We start from the raw sequence: 18,992 nt of genomic DNA, 5'->3' as shown, positions 1-18,992 counted from the left end.
TATATATCTTTACTTGCTCATGAGAGTATATGGTCTGTACAACAATGAATGTTAGGACAAGACTTGCTCAGACATTTCAGTTTTAAACTAAGGTGTCCAGCCATGTATAAACATGGAATATATTTTACATTACTTAGTTTTTCTAATTGAAGTATGAATGTCAACAACAATCTACACACCATTAGATACCAGTGATTGCTGCAATGTACACAAATGATGCCATTTTTTTCCCCCTCAATATCCATGCACAATTTCATATAAAACATAAAGACAGAGAGCACAATGAAATCCTTGTATGCTGACCAGTTATCGGCAATATTACACAAATACAGAATGAAGGACAATGGTTGGAAATTTCTGATATGTATCAATGTCTCTTACAATGTTACACAATGTGTAACAATCATGAAGTCATGTCAGCACTGCAATCCCAAAACAGATTAATCACTGTTCTTTGAATTAAACATATATGAACTTCAATCCATGAGCAGTCAAGCAGTCAAAATAAATATACAGTTTGGGAGTCTATGTATATCAGTCTTCTGAGGCTTCAACAGACATCGTTTTGATCTGCGCATCTTTCAGAAAACTATCTTGTAAGCTCTTAAGAATGAAACTTACAGGTGTGGGGGTGGTCTATCACCCATCAGTTGTCGTTGTATTTGTTCATGATGTAGCTGCTCAGCCACTGGATCTCTCATGATACCATGGGGTGGGGCAAACATGCGTGGATGGGGCACTGCTCCTGGGGGTGGGGGTCCAGGTACTGAGGCTGGGCTAACAAGAGGGTGCTGGGTTAAGGGGACTGGAGTTGGGCCAAAAGGAATGTGAGATGGAACTATAGCAGCAGCATCAGTTGGAGGAATGAGGGCAGGCGGGATGTAGGTATGGTGGATGTGCTCTTGAGGATGGAAGTGGACATGGGTGTGTGAATGTGAATGTGAGTGGTGGTGGGGGGTAGGAATTCGGCTAACAGGTGTTGGGATACCTGGATTGACCCTTGGGTCAAACCTTGGGTCAACAATGTGCTCTACACACGGGTCAATTCTAGGGTCAACGCATGGGTCTACCCTGGGGTCTGCCATCATAGCCATTCGTTCAGAGTGTAGGCGTTCTGTATTCAGTCGTTCTGCACTTGACGATGGTGGAGCCATGAGATGGCGTTCATGTTCAACCCCATGAAGAAATGCTGAAGGATGAAGAGAGGGATGCATTGGAGATTGCCTTGTCAACTCTGCAGAGTGGACAGAGCGCGACTCCCGCTCCCGGGCTTCTCTAGCCTCTCTGGCTTCTCTCTCTCGAGCTTCACGTGCAGCCTGGGCTTCTCTTGCGGCTTGAGCTTCTCTTGCTGCTTGGGCTTCCCTTGCTGCTTGAGCTTCTCTTGCTGCTTGAGCTTCCCTTGCTGCCTGCGCTTCCCTTGCTGCTTGAGCTTCTCTTGCTGCTTGAGCTTCCCTTGCTGCTTGAGCTTCTCTTGCTGCTTGAGCTTCCCTTGCTGCCTGTGCTTCCCTTGCTGCTTGAGCTTCTCTTGCTGCTTGAGCTTCTCTTGCTGCCTGTGCTTCCCTTGCTGCTTGTGCCTCACGTGCAGCCTGAGCTTCCCTTGCGGCTTGGGCCTCACGAGCTGCCTGTATTTCCCTTGCCACTACAGCCTCTCTGACAGCTTGAGCCTCTCTTGCTGCATGAACCTCTCTAGTGGCTTGTGCAAGTGCTGCCTGTGCATGTGCTGCCTGTACCTGGGCTTCTCTGGCTGCCTGAACATGGGCAGCCTGGACGTGGGCTGACTGTGCCTCCCGCGCTGCTTGTACGTGGGCAGCTTGTGCGTGGGTTGCTTGGGCATGTGCCACCTGTGCAGCATGGGCTGCTTGAGCTGCTTGGGCCTGTTGGACAGCGGACACCTGGGCTGCCTGAGCCTCTGCAGCCATCAGTGCATTCACGACAGTGCCATCAGGGCGTGATGCATACTGCTGCTCATATCCCATCTTCTGCCTAAGCTCCAGGTCACGCATCTCCATCTCTCTCATTCCCAGATATTCTCGTTCCCGCAATTCCCTAAGCTCCCTCTCGCGGAGATCACGCTCCCTCATTTCACGTTCCACTAGGTCAATCTGGGCATCCCGATTGCCCATAACGTATGCTGACTCCAGCTGGTAGCGCAGAATAGGATCAGGACCAATGAGGTTAGGCAGCATCCCTGGAGCTACATGAGAGTGAGGTCGTGCATACTCACTCAATGTTCGTAAGGCAGGGGTTTCAGGACCAGGATAGGCAACCCGAACACCTCCAGGATAGTTAGGTGTGCCAGGGACTGGAGTTGTGGTAAGAGAGCTCATCACTTGTGCATCAGCACTGGTGTTTTCAGGTGGTGTGTCTGGCCGTCTCTGTTAATGTGAACAGCAGTATGGTGATGTCAATGCTTATCTCGCAGTGAGACCAGAGTACATGTTTATATTTCAAAAAAATAACATGATCAACAAAGTATACGTATTTGTTTTTCTATCATTATAAAAAAATGCTATATGTAATTTGCACCATTTTTCACATCACGAAATACTGAAAGTTAGGAATGTGTCTTACAAACTAGCAAAGCAGGATTACTTAATCTTGTGCAATTGCTCACTTACATATGAAAAATGATCTTTACTTCATAAAGCATTTAAACTAGGATGTGTAATAAGTGACAGTGGCTAAACCCTAAAAAGACGTGGGGGGGGGGGATTATGGCCCCCCTCCGGAAATTTTGCAATAACTTCCAAAATTGATAAGATCTCATCCCGAGACTTCATGACTCTTTTTTTTTAGGCATCTTTTTACACCTAATTTGCGTACATACCTGCAGCGGTTGTGGTGCTACATAACATTTTACGGTTACATGTCAGTCAAACATGGCATATTTGTATGTGTTAATGTGTAAAATGAATGAGGTTTTGCAAGATTCTAATGTGTTACTTTTGTTTTTCTTGCACAATATGTTTTTAAGCTATTAAAATCTGATCTGAATTTGAGATCAATTGTTCTGGATATAAAAAACAAAACAACAGAAAACATAAGAATTAAAAACAATAATCAACATAACGAGAAATAAAAAACATAAAAAATCTGGAAATGGAAATATAATTTTGATACATATTCTTGTACATGAGGTTAATATATGCATGTAATTTGCACAAATTAAAATTGGAATTTATGCAAAATGTATTTCTTGTTCAGTAAGCCTAAAATATAATGTCACAGATGAATGATATATCGTCGCTGGGGTGACAAGACCTTGTATCTGCAATTTTGGTGAAAATGACTTTTTTGGATTAATGGTCAAATTATGGGTTAAGTGATGTCCTGTCCAAATCCCAACTGTCTTACTCCGAAAATGAAGCCACCACGGCATGTCAAAGGAAAGGCTATCCCATTCGCCACAGTGCTTTGGCCGCCATGTTTTTTTGCTCTCCTGAACATTTGACATTTTGTAGATACGAGGTCTTGTCGACCCAGCGACGATATGTCATCATTGTTACAGTTCAGTATGGAATAAATGGACATGGAAAATGCTAAGGCACCCGAATTTGATATGTATAACAAATATAATTGTTTACATCACTGTAATGAATTACATAATTCTTTGGTCTCAGACAACAAGTTTTCTTAAAACATATAAACAACTTCCTTTCACATATTTCACAATGAAGGGATCACTTAACATCCATATTGGCACAAAATAAACAAACAGATAAAAATATCCAAGAAAATTAGCATATTTGCATAATTAATTAGCCTCAATGAGAAAATTATAATGATTATTGTAAAATTAGCTATGCATTCTTGTTGGGTATGTCATAAACTAGGTGCATGCCGAATTTGGCGACAATTGGATATTCCATGGCCAAGATCTTGGGGGGGGGGGGGGGGGGGGGCATCATACCCCTCGACCTCAAAACCTCCAAAATAGCCAAGTCTTTTTAGGGTTAAACTAACATTAAGCCAATCAGGCTATAGTTAAAACTTACTGCAAGTCTTTCTTTTGTGTCACTGCATTTCCTCTCTTCTTCTTGGCGATGAGAAGTTTTTTCTTTGTCGCGATCATGGCTACTGCCCGCACGTCGTTTGCGTTCTGCACATCGTCGCATCCATTTGGAATCCTCTTTGGGTGAGAAAAGTAAGTCTGTACGACTGCATGAATTGTTACGTCTAGACCAGTGACGGATAAACCTGTTGACAAAATAATATATAACACATAAAAATTTAATAAACAATGCCACAGATACTATGTCAGTGAAGATTGCAGCAAACTGAGACAGGCAAAAGATATTTCTCAGCATTTTAGTGATATGAGTCATATTACCTTGTGTTCCAAAGTGTCTGCATCAAGGTGCCTATAATGAGTGACTTGAATTCCTCATAGAATAAACTTTGAAGCATTCTTGTACGTAAAGCAAGGCCTTACATCATAAATTTCTTCACAACTTATGAAGAGCCATAAAGTGTATATCACAAATATATTGCATTCAAACATTTTCTTGTAAGAGATGGTTCCTGACATGACAGTAAAAAGTATATTCCATTTGAATTTAAAACATTATCAAGTTTCATAACATGAAAGACAAAAGAACGTTTAACAAGGTTGCTAGAATTATTGCACACAGAAGGAAGGATAACTTTACACTATTTTCTGTGCTTTTGTATGGGTCGGTGATGCATGTGCATACAATTTCTTCATGTTGTTGCAATGTACATTTGTTTTGTTTTGAGGAGGAAATTAACCTCTACTGCCAAAGGAGGAAACATTGGCATCTATGAGATCTATCATCTATGACATAAAGTGAACACAAGGAACACTGCACTAATTTGTTAATATGAAAGTCAACACATACTTGGCAGAAAAGCTGGTGTGAAGAAGGCGGTCAACAAGAACAGGTTCAGGTGATGGTGACCTGTTGCCAACATCCTGATAGTCATCTTCCTCTTCTTCATCCTCTTCTCCAACCTCAGCTTTCTCCTCTTGACCTCCTGGCATTCCGCCTTCATGCCCTCTCCTCTCTTGTTTGACAGATATCAACTTCACTTCTACCGACTCTTCCTGCATTGGCTCCTTTTTGATGGTACCCTCTGTGTACCGCAGTTTAGGTTGGGGCAGTGATGGCAAGGAGGAAGAATTTGTGGCCGCTGTCATGTGCTGAATCTCTGTGATGACAGAAGTCTGCTGGGTAGGTTTCTGATCCCCCATTATTGAACGGTGAGCAGCTTCAAATTCAGCCTTGACTTTGGAAATGTCAAAAGTGCCTTTGTCATTTGCCTGGGATGAGGACTGGTTTGCTTGTACAGGTTTGTGGGGCAGAGGATATGGATGGCTATCCTGTGGAATCTCTGTCTGCTCCTGTCTCCTCTCATAAGACATGTAGGGATGATAGCTATAAGCAGGAATTTCCTGCTTGATACGTACATTGCCCACAATAATTGGTTCCTGGTGAGGCACTGAAGATGGAGGATAAAGGAGTGCCCCTTCTCCTGATCTGTGCTTTGTTTCCCTTACATCACCCTTTTTCTTTGGCGAGGTTGGTCGCTGGCTTTCTTGGCTGATGACTGGTGTCCTTGATTGAGTGAGTTTTTCCAAATTCTTAATGTTTTCTATAGGTTCATGAGTAGTCTTTGCAAGTGCCTTCTCTCCTAACCTGAGATGACTCTCTTTATCATAAGGGATGTGTGAAGACACTCCTTTTGAATACATCTGAGGCATTCCAAGGGTTGGTGCAGGAAAGCGAGGAACTCCACTAGGGTAAACATGACGAGAACTGTCTGTTTCTTTACGGCACTCACTGGCATGACTCCATTCATGGTCTTTGTCAACCATCTCACCTATCTGATTCTTTTTCTTCTCTTTGTCATTAATGGGTTGCCCTTGGTTGATATCCTTAGCTTCTTCTGGTGTACGATTTCTGATGCTCTCAAATCTTTCCTTGTCTTCCTCAGCTTTAGGTAAGCTATCTATGGGCTGTCCTTGTTCTCTTTGTTTCTCATTGTAATTACTGTGCAAGTGTGATGCCACTCCCTGAATATGTGGCATGGCCATATTTGGCATGAGTGGCAAGCCTGGAATACCCAACATACCTGGCAATGGTGGACCTCCTGGAAAACCAATGGGATACATGGGAGGGGGAGGAGCTAGGGGTGTTTCCTTCCTCTCTGGACTGCTCCTCTTTTCATCCTCTGCCTCTCTTTTTGGTGAAGGATCTTTTGCCTCAAGCTCTGTTCGAATCATGTGATCTACAAAACTGGTCTCAAAAGTCCTCTCTCTTCGGGATGTCCTATCTCCTGACTCAAGAAGTCTGCTAGAAGAAGTGAAGGCAGGCAGGAGTGCACTTGCTGATGTGAATGGTGGCAAAAGCAATGCAGGTCCATGAGAGGTACTTGCTGAAGACACCTGGTGTATTCCTGGAATTGGCTGTGTAGAGGTCCCTTCTGTGGTTGCACTGGTTGGCATTACTAGTGTTGATATCTCATCTCTTCGTGTCACCTGAGACTGATTGGACAGTACATCCTTGATTGGACTGCCATGGCTTTCAGACTTCTCTGGTTCTTTCTGAATAGGGAGCTCATGGGCTTTATCACTCTCACTCTCTGTTGCTGCAGGTTTGTCTTCACTGTTTCTGGCTTCATCCTTCAGTAAGCATGGCTGCGGTGAATCAAATTGTTCACCTCTCTAAATATGAATAGATAAATAAATGTACAAAGATAGTCACAGGCACATTGCTAAAAACAAGTACAATAGCTTCATAGGGTACATATAATTCTTAATTACAAGCACTCTCATGAAGTTGGCTTTTTCAGATCTTGAGAATGACTTAAACATTCTGTGAAGCTAAGGAACATACTGTGTGTCTCTGCAGCCATGGTAGTGCTATGAAATCCCACGATTCCACAAATGATCCCTGTCATGATTGGCTAATATATACCGCTGCATATTCAAGAAGCTCAAATGCAGAGATGTTCTCATTGGTACCCACCACATACCAAAACTTGAACTCATTCAGGGACCAAAATGGTACCCTGAGACAGTCCACGAACAACTTTCCTTTTTATGTATTATGGAAGTTGAATGTGATATTAAGTAGGCAAAATACTGTATATCAATAAATTCTCAAAGAATTTATATAGGGAAATGCTCTCATTGGTCCTGCCTCCCACAATTTTTTTAATTCCTCTAGAATGGACAACCCTAGGATGATACAAAAACAATTCTTATTCTGTGTCCATCAAGGAAGTAGAAAATACCCCCCCCCCCATAAAAAAAGAAAAGAAAAAAAGAATAAGAAAATATAAAAGAAATCTATGGTGACTGATATGCCTCTGCTATATTGCATCATTCTCCTAAATAATCTTGACAATATGAGATAACACTTTTACCAGATTGGACAGACCTTTGACCCTTTACATTTTCAAAATATGGAAAATATGGAAAATATGGTGAAATTTTATCATCTTCACTTCATCTTTGAACTTTAACTTGAACTTTTCCAATTGAATCATTGTGTGGTAATGCATACTGACATTTTCATTACGAGTATACATAGTATACATTAAGCAGTTTCTACGGTATGGAGAAAAGAGTGTACATGTAGTTTCAGCATCAAAAAGTGTAAACTAAGCATTTTCACCTGACCTTAGACCACTTACTTTTGACCCCCAAACCTAACACTCCCCACGAGAATCATTGTCAGGTGATACATGTTTATATACACTAAGTTTCATGAACATACCATAAGCCATTTTTTGTGACATGGAAAAAAGGTGGAATTTTAGCATTTCCACTTGACCTTTGACCCTATGACCCAACACTTTTCTGAGAGAATATCTATCTGGTAATACGTGTATACACTACATTTCATTAAAACATCTTCAAACATTGCAGAGATATGGGGAAATAGTGACATTTTCATATTTGACCTTGACCCATGACCTTGAGCGCTTACACCCAAGGGTTGGAGGGTGCAGCTTTGTCCACTCATACATACTTATGCCAAGTTTCATTGGATACCTCAAACAGTTTTCCACTATACGTCATCCACAAAATAGAATATGGATAGAAGGATGGAAGGACGGACAACCCAAAAACATAATGACTCTGGTTACACTTTTTTTGGGAGGCTACAAAAAGAAGTCAGTTCTGAATGTAGTGCAGAAAAATGTTGAAAAATTAAGAAATGTTAGCAACTGTTTCTCTAAATATGGTTCCCAGCCAGTCATGTTACCACTTTAAAAAGTTTAACACGGCCATTATTTGAGATTTTTAAGTGTGCGTTCAGGTAATATAAACATGCCAACTGTAATTATATGAGACTATAACTCACCTGGACATCTGCTTCTACTTCCTGAAAGTTCATTTCCATGTCCCCAGAGACCATCTTGTTCTCGTCTTCTTCCTCCTCCTCTTCCTCCTCTTCATCACCATCCCGTTCTTCCTCTTCTTCTTCCTCATCATCATCATCTTCCTCCTCATCTTCGGCCTCTGCCTCCTGCTCCTGTTCTACCTCCTCCTCATCCTCCTCTGCTTCCATTTCCTCTTCTTCCTCTTCTTCCTCTGGATCCTCTTCTGGCTCCTGTTTGATCCTTGGTGGTAAGCTGGCAGGGCTATCTGGACCATTGTCACTCTCCATCTGCATATTCAAACAAAAAAGACAAAAGCACAGTAAGAGGCAATGCATAGTGAATATTCAATGCAGAATGTGTTGGGGACACTGGGTGTGTTGTCCTTTTAAATGTCTTGTTTCATAACATTTCATTGTATGGAGGTCCCTTTTGAAATGAATGTGTCAATTTGAATGATGAATATTAAAAGATGTTAGACACTTTAACTCTTGACAGTTTCTACTTAACTGTTTTTATCAGTCAACTAAACCGGCATTTTACGTGGGATTTCACCTGTGAGCCCTTTCATATTACATCTCCTGGGTTAACCCTGGTGCAGCAGCATGAAATTTGCCAAGTGTGACAGGGGTATTAATTTCACCATGATAGAGGGCCATATGAGTAATTAATTAAAAAAAAAAAAATCCACCACAAAATATGAATGCTAGAGGCCACACAAGAAATATACTATGGTGGCACCCTTTGACCCGATTTGAAGGCGAACCAATGGGGCAAGCAATCCAAAAGCAATCCAAATGTGGCAAGTACAATGTACAGTGCAGACAAAGAGACCCTAGTAAATCAGCCATTTTCTTTATCAAACTGGAACAGGTGAGGGGTGCTACCACCAATTTGAACAAGGAAAAGTAGAAATTACGCGGTGCGTAATATATGTCCCCGCTGGAAGTAGCATTCAGTGGCAAAATGTACAATATAGGTGAAAAGATCAAGGTCAAAGGTGAAAGAAGTCAAAGGTCAAAATTCTGTGTTGAAGTTTTGAAGCCCTCATATTGTCATCACATAAAGCAAACGGAATCGAAATCAGGTTAGAAATGGCGAAGGAATAGCATTTTGTAGCCAATGTACAATATAGGTAAAAAATCAAGGTCAAAGGTCAAAGAAGTCAAAGGTCAAAATTCTGTGTAGCAGTTTTGAAGCCCTCACCTAGTGCCATCACATAAAGCAAACGGAATCGAAATCGGGTTAGAAATGGCGAAGGAGTAGCATTTGGTAGCAAAATGTACAATACAGGTCAAAAATCAAGGTCAGAGGTCAAAGAAGTCAAAGGTCAAAATTCTGTGTAGAAGTTTTGAAGCCCTCATCTAGTGCCATCACTTAAAGCAAACGGAATTGAAATCGGGTTACAAATGGCGAAGGAGTAGCATTTTGTAGCAAAATGTACAATATAGGTTAAAAATCAAGGTCAAAGGTCAAAGAAGTCAAAGGTCAAAATTCTGTGTAGAAGTTTTGAAGCCCTCATCTAGTGCCATCACATAAAGCAAACAGAATCGAAATCGGGTTAGAAATGGCGAAGGAGTAGCATTTTGAAGCAAAATGCACAATATAGGTAAAAAATCAAGGTCAAAGGTCAAAGAAGTCAAAGGAAGCACAGTAAGACAAAAGCACAGTAAGAGGCAATGCATAGTGAATATTCAATGCAGAATGTGTTGGGGACACTGGGTGTGTTGTCCTTTTAAATGTCTTGTTTCATAACATTTCATTGTATGGAGGTCCCTTTTGAAATGAATGTGTCAATTTGAATGATGAATATTAAAAGATGTTAGACACTTTAACTCTTGACAGTTTCTACTTAACTGTTTTTATCAGTCAACTAAACCGGCATTTTACGTGGGATTTCACCTGTGAGCCCTTTCATATTACATCTCCTGGGTTAACCCTGGTGCAGCAGCATGAAATTTGCCAAGTGTGACAGGGGTATTAATTTCACCATGATAGAGGGCCATATGAGTAATTAATTAAAAAAAAAAAAATCCACCACAAAATATGAATGCTAGAGGCCACACAAGAAATATACTATGGTGGCACCCTTTGACCCGATTTGAAGGCGAACCAATGGGGCAAGCAATCCAAAAGCAATCCAAATGTGGCAAGTACAATGTACAGTGCAGACAAAGAGACCCTAGTAAATCAGCCATTTTCTTTATCAAACTGGAACAGGTGAGGGGTGCTACCACCAATTTGAACAAGGAAAAGTAGAAATTACGCGGTGCGTAATATATGTCCCCGCTGGAAGTAGCATTCAGTGGCAAAATGTACAATATAGGTGAAAAGATCAAGGTCAAAGGTGAAAGAAGTCAAAGGTCAAAATTCTGTGTTGAAGTTTTGAAGCCCTCATATTGTCATCACATAAAGCAAACGGAATCGAAATCAGGTTAGAAATGGCGAAGGAATAGCATTTTGTAGCCAATGTACAATATAGGTAAAAAATCAAGGTCAAAGGTCAAAGAAGTCAAAGGTCAAAATTCTGTGTAGCAGTTTTGAAGCCCTCACCTAGTGCCATCACATAAAGCAAACGGAATCGAAATCGGGTTAGAAATGGCGAAGGAGTAGCATTTGGTAGCAAAATGTACAATACAGGTCAAAAATCAAGGTCAGAGGTCAAAGAAGTCAAAGGTCAAAATTCTGTGTAGAAGTTTTGAAGCCCTCATCTAGTGCCATCACTTAAAGCAAACGGAATTGAAATCGGGTTACAAATGGCGAAGGAGTAGCATTTTGTAGCAAAATGTACAATATAGGTTAAAAATCAAGGTCAAAGGTCAAAGAAGTCAAAGGTCAAAATTCTGTGTAGAAGTTTTGAAGCCCTCATCTAGTGCCATCACATAAAGCAAACAGAATCGAAATCGGGTTAGAAATGGCGAAGGAGTAGCATTTTGAAGCAAAATGCACAATATAGGTAAAAAATCAAGGTCAAAGGTCAAAGAAGTCAAAGGTCAAAATTCTGTGTAGAAGTTTTGAAGCCCTCACCTAGTGCCATCACATAAAGCAAACGGAATCGAAATCGGGTAAGAAATGGCGAAGGAGTAGCATTTTGTAGCAAAATGTACAATATAGGTCAAAAATCAAGGTCAAAGGTCAAAATTCTGTGTAGAAGTTTTGAAGCCCTCACCTAGTGCCATCACATAAAGCAAACGGAATCGAAATCGGGTTAGAAATGGCGAAGGAGTAGCATTTTGAAGCAAAATGTACAATATAGGTCAAAGGTCAAGGTCAAAGGTCACAACTGAAATTCTGTGTAGAAGTTTCAAAGCTCCCATGTAGTGCTATCATATAAAGCAAACAGAATCAAAATTGGCTCATAAATGACAGAGAAGTAGCAAATTGAACATTTTGATCACACACGGACGGACGGACGGACGACCTCACGGTGATATACTTGTGTGTCTACCCCTTTGTTCTCCCTTTTGTTAAAATAGACACACAAGCAAAAATTTTAGCCACACAAGCCTGACGGAATAAAGGCCATCTATTGTGCACTATTGTTCTCCTAGCCACACAAGCATACTCTCGTTAGCACGGACAGACGGACAGACGGACGGACACATGGACACACACACGTTCGGAGCCCGTTTCATAGTCCCCTGCTCGAACTCGTTCGGCGGGGACAATTAAATCCATCAAGAAATGTGACTAGCAATGCACACACAAACGTGACATGGCGGTGGAGTAACAACGCTGAATCCAAAGTATCCTGTACATGTGCCGAGGGATAATACAATTATAACCCAGCCCTCTGGTTCACAGAGTAATCACAAATGACATTAGACAAAGACAAAAAACTACACCATCTTCAGTACCTTGATTTTCTTGGACTTGGTGCTACCCTCGCTGGAGGTGCTAAGCCCACTGGGTGAGTTGTGGCTAAAGGTGTTACTGCGCCTACGATTAGAATGGAGAAGTGGGCTGCTTGGTTCACTGGCAACACCATCACGATGTTTATTGCGTCCATTTCGTGATGCACCATTTGCCTAAAGCAAAGATTTGAATGGGAAAAGCAGAACACGTCAAGACCATGTACATCATCAATGTTAAAATAGCCAGTGGCAGGCACATTGGACTCTGCTGATGTTTACTTTCCTTATTCTAAAACCGCACACTCAATGTTATCTGAAAGATGCTGTATTATGCCTTATGGAATGAACATATTTCTTGACTAAGATTTGAACTGATATATATGTTTTCTTCAAACAAATAATAAAAGGAAAAGCATTTCACATGAGTGAAACAGTCAACTTGCATGCCTACACTTCTCAGGCAATCAGTATATCTGCAAGTATCTGCAAGTCCTTCTTTGACAATTTGATGTAAGTTCATTGTGGTTAGGTATGTATTCTAATTTATTTCCATCCATTACACACACACACACACATACACACACACATATATATATATATTTTTTAAAAATCTTTGCCAAGGTGAATTAAAGATGAAAACATGATATTTTGCTCAAATTTTGGTGACCTTTCATCTCGACCTTCCACCCTGTCATTAAACACCATTAATTTCAATTCGTTTCTGTAGCATCTTTCTTCCTAGCTGAAGGTACTGCTAGAAAATACAATTTTCACCCTTGTTGTCCTTGACCTTTGACCTAATACCGCTATTATGCTTATACAAATAATCATCAATGTAATTTCACCCTGTCCATCAACGTCTACCACCACTGGACATTCAAAGCCAAAGAAATGACTGGAAATGAACTTCTTCCTTCTGTGGTCATACAGTACAGGGACCTCTGACCTTGACTCACTCACACTTTAATGGAAATACCTGCCTATCTATTTCCGCCCAACAAATTATATTACCATAGGAAAACTAGAAATGTCGCTATGGCGACTGATGCCTCCGCCATAATGCATGATTCTCCCAATAGGTGTATGGTACAATGTCTTCACAATGTGTCATGACAGTTTCATGTGACTGGCAAAATATTACACTTTAATGGAAATACCTGCCTATCTATGTCCGCCCAACAAATTATATTACCATAGGAAAACTAGAAATGTCGCTATGGCGACTGATGCCTCCGCCATAATGCATGATTCTCCCAATAGGTGTATGGTACAATGTCTTCACAATGTGTCATGACAGTTTCACGTGACTGGCAAAATATTGAAATGACATGTTTGTCAAAAATATCTTGAATGTTCACTTTCCTTGAACTAGGTTTGCTATAATTGTCTAAGAGTGTAGGTACATGTATTTGGGAAATTGAGGATTTTTACTTGACTTCTGACCGACCCTTTTATAAGTTTATGCATTGAGTAATTTTCAAGGTATGAAGAAAGAGTGTAATTACAGTATAAAATATATATTGTATATATATATATTTGCAATTAAACCTGGCCTTTGACCCTTAATCTTTGACCTTTGACCTTCTGGCTGGAAATTTCCCAGAGCATCTCCATTAGGTAATACATGCATATATCAAGCTTTAAAAATAATAATGCAAACATTGCATATACTAGTGTATGAGGGAAATAGTAAAATTTTGAGGAGTTGACCTTGACCTTTGACCCCCTGACTATTGACCCATGACCCCTACATTCCCTAGATAATCCCTGCCAGTCAGTACATGCGTATGTACCAAGTTCCATGAAGATATATTGAACCATTTGAGAGAAAAGTGGAATTGTAACATTTTCACCTAACCTTTGACCTTTTGACCTTTGACCTTATGACATGAAACTCTCTCTGGAGAATCTTTATGCAGTAGTACATGTCTACACTAATTTTCAAGAAAATACCTTCAGGCATTGCATGGATATGGGGGAAATAGCAACATTTTTAGCATTTGACCTTGACCTTTTGATCTTTGACCTCTTGCCAATGTCACTAAAATCCACTCAACTAATTGCCCCATCATACATCATCCTTGGACCAAGTTTGGTGAAAGCTGCTTCATCCAGTTTTGAGTTATCACATAAACAGATACATTTTAGGATTTGACCTTGATCTTTGACCTTTGACCTCTGTCCAATTCCACTCAAAAACTAATCAAGTCATTGTCCCATCATACATCATCCTTGTACAAAGTTTGGTGAAATTTGCTTGATCCAGTCTTGAGTTATCGCATAAACGGATACAATTTCATGATTTGACCTAGACCTTTGACCTTTGGCTGATTTTACCCAAAATCTAATCAAGTAATTGCCCCATCATACTTTATACTTGGACCAAGTTTGGAAAAAATCCAGTCAATATTACTCAAGTTATCGCATAAACGAATGCGGACGGACGGACGGACAACCCGAAAACATAATGCCTCCGGCACCACTTCGTGGTGGAGGCATAAAAATCCTTTGTGACATTATTGATGCAAATGTTATTTCTAGGACAAAGTTCAATGATTTTTTACCTACAGGGATTGTGCCTATAATCTAACCAGTGTATCCCCACCTCATGTAGCATATTAGGGCAAGGTACCAAGGAAATGATAATGTAGCTTATGTAGCTCATGATAATGAGCTACAGAAACCTCAGGCATTACATCACTGTCACAGTACACTGATAAGGAATATTTTTCAAAGTCCTCAAACTAGCTTTTTAAAGGCTGGAAAGTGTATATAATTCCTCCTTCTAGCTGCTTCTTGCAGCAGTTTGTCATCTATCTTTAACCATGCTTACCTGATCCCTATGGCGCCTTGTGCGTAGATTCTTCTTGACATCAAAGGAATCTCCCTCTTTGACTGGCTTAAACATAAAGGCAGGTGGTGATCGTGGATTCTGGATAGGCCGCAGGTTGCCATACTTCTTGAAATAAACCCGACAGTCAGTGCACAAGAGCAGGCGGTCTCTGCCTCCATGGTGCCAATCCCTGGAAGCTGAAAATGTACGTATATTGTTATTCAGAGCTCCTACAAAACATAGATGTCATTATCACTCATTATATCTCTCGACTTATTGTGTCACACACATCAGCACTATTATGAACAAAGATATGCTGCCGAATAGCCACAGTGGTCAAACATCTCAAGTAGAAGGGGCTAAAATTTCTGTACAGACATCCTTGAACTTATAACTTGAACAAATACGTTTTTTTTTTAGTCTGTAAGCTCTGAAAAGACAGTGCAGTCAATTTCTACTTGGCATTTTGAAAACTCTCTGTTAAAAAAAAAATTATTTTAAAAGGTACATTTTTGGCCAAGTTGAGTCATAGAAGCAAAAACAAATTAAATAGATCAACAAAATAGCACCTAAAATAAAAGGCAAAGGTATAAATCTCATGGCATGAGCATAGGGCAAAGGGAGCTGATACAGTTTCTATCTACTTACTAGTTGTGAAGCAGTGTCTACAAGCATAGCCACTGAAATCTTTTTCACTGTCATCACTGTCTAAATCACACTCACTGGCAGAGCTGAGATCCACTGTACGAGGCAAAGACAAATGATGATTATTTCAATTTGTATATTTCACAACACAAGTACATAGAATGCTCACTTCCCTTTCCTGTATCATTTAATGTCATCTTTCAATAATTTCACTGTATACTTTATATCACATTTAAGAGTATCTTGGGTTTGAAAAAGTACCTTTGAGAATTGCCAGAAAACATATGGGTGTATAAAAGTTTATAGTTATTTCTCACATTTTCAAACAACTTTCATAAATCAATGAACACTCATTCATAACAACTATAAGAGAACCATTCTGGTTCATTAGGTGTCCATTCTGTTTACATACACATGATTTTATGTAATGTGGTAATATAATCTAAATGTGTGCGTAGATATGTAAATTTAGAATCAGCTGTGTTTGTTTGTTTGTTCATTTCCATCTAAGAAGATGGCTGGATAGCCCATATCCAGTGAGTTTAGCCCATATCCAGTGAGATAGCCCATATCCATATGTGTGAGTTTACCCAATGTGATTCACCTGAGGTCCTGGATAGGGCTTTTCCAATAACATTCCATTTTCAATTTCAGTATTGAATCACGGCACTGTTGTTGTAATTATAGATAGGTTTTGATGGTTTGTCTAACATGTAGTACATTCCCTAGTCTTTGTAAAGGCTTATTATTTTAAATGGGAGGTATTCTAGAGGGTAGTGTTTTCCATCTCATTTGACAAACTTAGAAAACATACATCTGCTTCAAACATGCACAGTCATTTTATGGAGCAGAAATGTGTTTTCATTTAATAGTCAGGATCATAAATTTGCTCCTTTTTCCACAAGCTTTACACATCTAGTGTAGCTATATTGTCCATGACATACAAAGGATCTTCATGTCACTGATTGTTCAAAAGAAAATAGTAGTAATGTCTTTATTAAAGTAAAAAGTATAATTCATGAAACCACGCTATTTTATGCATGTACTGTTCCTGTTTTCATGTGTCAAAAAGATACAAGCTTTGCAGCATTACTCAAAAGCCTGGCCCAAGAAGATAAAAAACATTTTTTTCTTTTTCTTTTTTTGGTGTGTGATCACTCAAAGAGAAATGAAAAGGAAGCAATACTCAGCAAACATTGACACTAAGTCATTTGTCTACAACACTGGTACATTCTCTTACAAAATTCACTGGAAGGAGGGCGATTATTGCGGCCAAAGTTCCTGCGACTGAGCACACTCTGTCTTCGATGTCTGCGATAAATCCGGTGATGGTTAGCTTCTGGTGTTTTCTTCCAGTAGTAGTAGAATTCAATCAGTTCTCCCTGTTATCACCAAAATAAATATTCATTAAAAGTCCAGCCACTACATCTGACAGAAGCATTATCCTGGAAATGTGGGCTGAATGTTTCAATGGATATGCATGAGAAATGATAACAAGCATGGTTAAAATTCTGTAAATTAAAAAAAGAAGAAGAGGAGCCTTGTGAAGAGGGAAGTGGGAGAAGAGGCTCCAAATCATTTTGATTTTTTATATCATACAGTAGAATGATACAAAACAAATTTAGAAACAGCTCTGAAAAAGAAAATTTACCACAATTTACCACAAAACAATAGCATTTTTTGATATGAATGATACATTTATCAGCCATTCATTATCATTATTACTGTTATTTTTTTCTCTCTCTTCCTTTTTTTTTTTTTTTTTTGAGTGGGGAGGGGGGAAGAAGCAGAAACAGAAGCAATTGGTCAACAGCTTACCGTTTCTTTGTGCTGTAAAAAGTCCTTTCTTATTCTGAAGAAGTTCTTGCCAAACTGTCTCAACCCTCTGATGAATAATTTCTGGAAAATGAAGCAATAAACATTTTACACAATTCAGATATTTTACATCAAACATCTGAATGATTTATATATTTCATGAAAGAAGGGTCAGTCTATGAAAAATCCAGACACATAAATAACTGGATCAAGAACAATGGATTATGTGCCTGAGTTAAGATTAAGCAACTAGTTGGTGACAAAAAAAAAGGGGGGTGCAAATACGGGGTCAATTTTGAGTGAAAACTGTCACCTATCCCCCATGTCGGTAACTGCGCACAATACCACAAGAGTGTCCTCGCTTGTCTGGAGAGTGTTTTCATACCACAGTACTTTTTGTGTGATGAACACTTACAATATTTTTAGGAAGATATTTTTCTTCAAAATGAAATTGTCAGTTAAGTAATTTACCCTCTCCCCAACAAGCTAACTGTTCAAACACATTACAATTATCCTCTTTTGATTATGATTTCTTATCCAATCTCTATTGCAAAGCCTTCTTTTCATGTCTTTGTGATTGTTGGTAAAGTCAGGACCATCGTCTTCCTTGTTTTTGGCAGCTGCATCAGTTTCTGGCTAAAAGCGTTAAGGCCCTATCTCCCATTGTCCTGCTGGTAATAGATAGATTTCCTCTTCTGTTGAATCTTCTGACAATACTCAATTTCAGAATCTCTGTCTCTTCCATCATCATTGTTGCTGATATAGGAACACTGTTTTTAGCTGCACATAGTATGATGTAGGTATTTTTAAAAAAAAGTCACTGTACATACACCACACCAGACCTGCCATATAGTACGACTATACACCTGATGACGGACTGTACTTTTCAAGAAGAAGAACCACCTATACAACCAGTACTATCACGACTAGAAATTTTGCTATGGCGATTGGTACACATGTATGCCTGAATGTCTGTATGTGCTTATTGTTTAGCACTCATCTCAAAGATAATGCCATGCTCTACATAATCATAATGGCTTGCAGTGTTTTGCCAAGACCCAACCCGGCTATCTATCCCCAGGACTCTCACTCGGACAGGAGACAAATCCTTCTGGGCAGCTGCCCCACGCCTGTGGAATCAGCTCCCTCAAAGTATCAGTGAATCACCATCTCTTTCAGTGTTTCAAAAATCTTTGAAGACTTTCCTTTTCAATAACTGATTGATCAATAATGTATATTTTGTTTTTTTTTTTTCTCATTTTTTTTTTCATACCCCCTTAATGTATTAATTTGATATAATTTTGTGAAGCGCTGTGATACATGTTTACTAGTTGTAAGAACACTTTATAAGTATCTATATTGTTATGTATTGTACTGAAGTGTTTGGCAGGATTTTGAGGAGCACTTCCAGGGCAGGTTTTCTGTCTATATATCTCATCTTCATTCAAATTTGCAAGAAATAACTGCAAAAATCAAAATCAGTGATAACGAAATGA

General features: G+C 39.6%; 1 protein-coding gene across 1 annotated transcript in view; it reads right to left on the bottom strand.

Moving 5' to 3' along the window:
- Positions 1-429: 429 nt before the first annotated feature.
- The window catches only part of LOC139731798 (uncharacterized), a 38,581-nt gene continuing 20,018 nt past the window's right edge, over positions 430-18,992 (bottom strand). Inside the window, exons 10-18 of the mRNA XM_071642670.1 lie at positions 17,500-17,580; positions 16,922-17,063; positions 15,685-15,777; positions 15,037-15,233; positions 12,207-12,377; positions 8,334-8,639; positions 4,860-6,685; positions 3,996-4,197; positions 430-2,375 (exon numbers count right to left, since the gene is read on the bottom strand). Of these exons, the coding sequence (XP_071498771.1) occupies positions 618-2,375; positions 3,996-4,197; positions 4,860-6,685; positions 8,334-8,639; positions 12,207-12,377; positions 15,037-15,233; positions 15,685-15,777; positions 16,922-17,063; positions 17,500-17,580 (4,776 nt within the window). The 3' untranslated portion in view covers positions 430-617. The remainder of the gene's footprint in view (positions 2,376-3,995; positions 4,198-4,859; positions 6,686-8,333; positions 8,640-12,206; positions 12,378-15,036; positions 15,234-15,684; positions 15,778-16,921; positions 17,064-17,499; positions 17,581-18,992) is intronic.

This window comes from Diadema antillarum, unplaced genomic scaffold (assembly GCF_040938485.1).
Source record: "Diadema antillarum isolate AM-2024a unplaced genomic scaffold, OU_Dant_1.0 seq00000385_RagTag, whole genome shotgun sequence".
NCBI lineage: Eukaryota > Metazoa > Echinodermata > Echinoidea > Diadematoida > Diadematidae > Diadema > Diadema antillarum.
The sequence above is the reverse complement of the archived record's forward strand: the minus strand, read 5'-3'. Positions and strand labels throughout refer to the sequence as shown.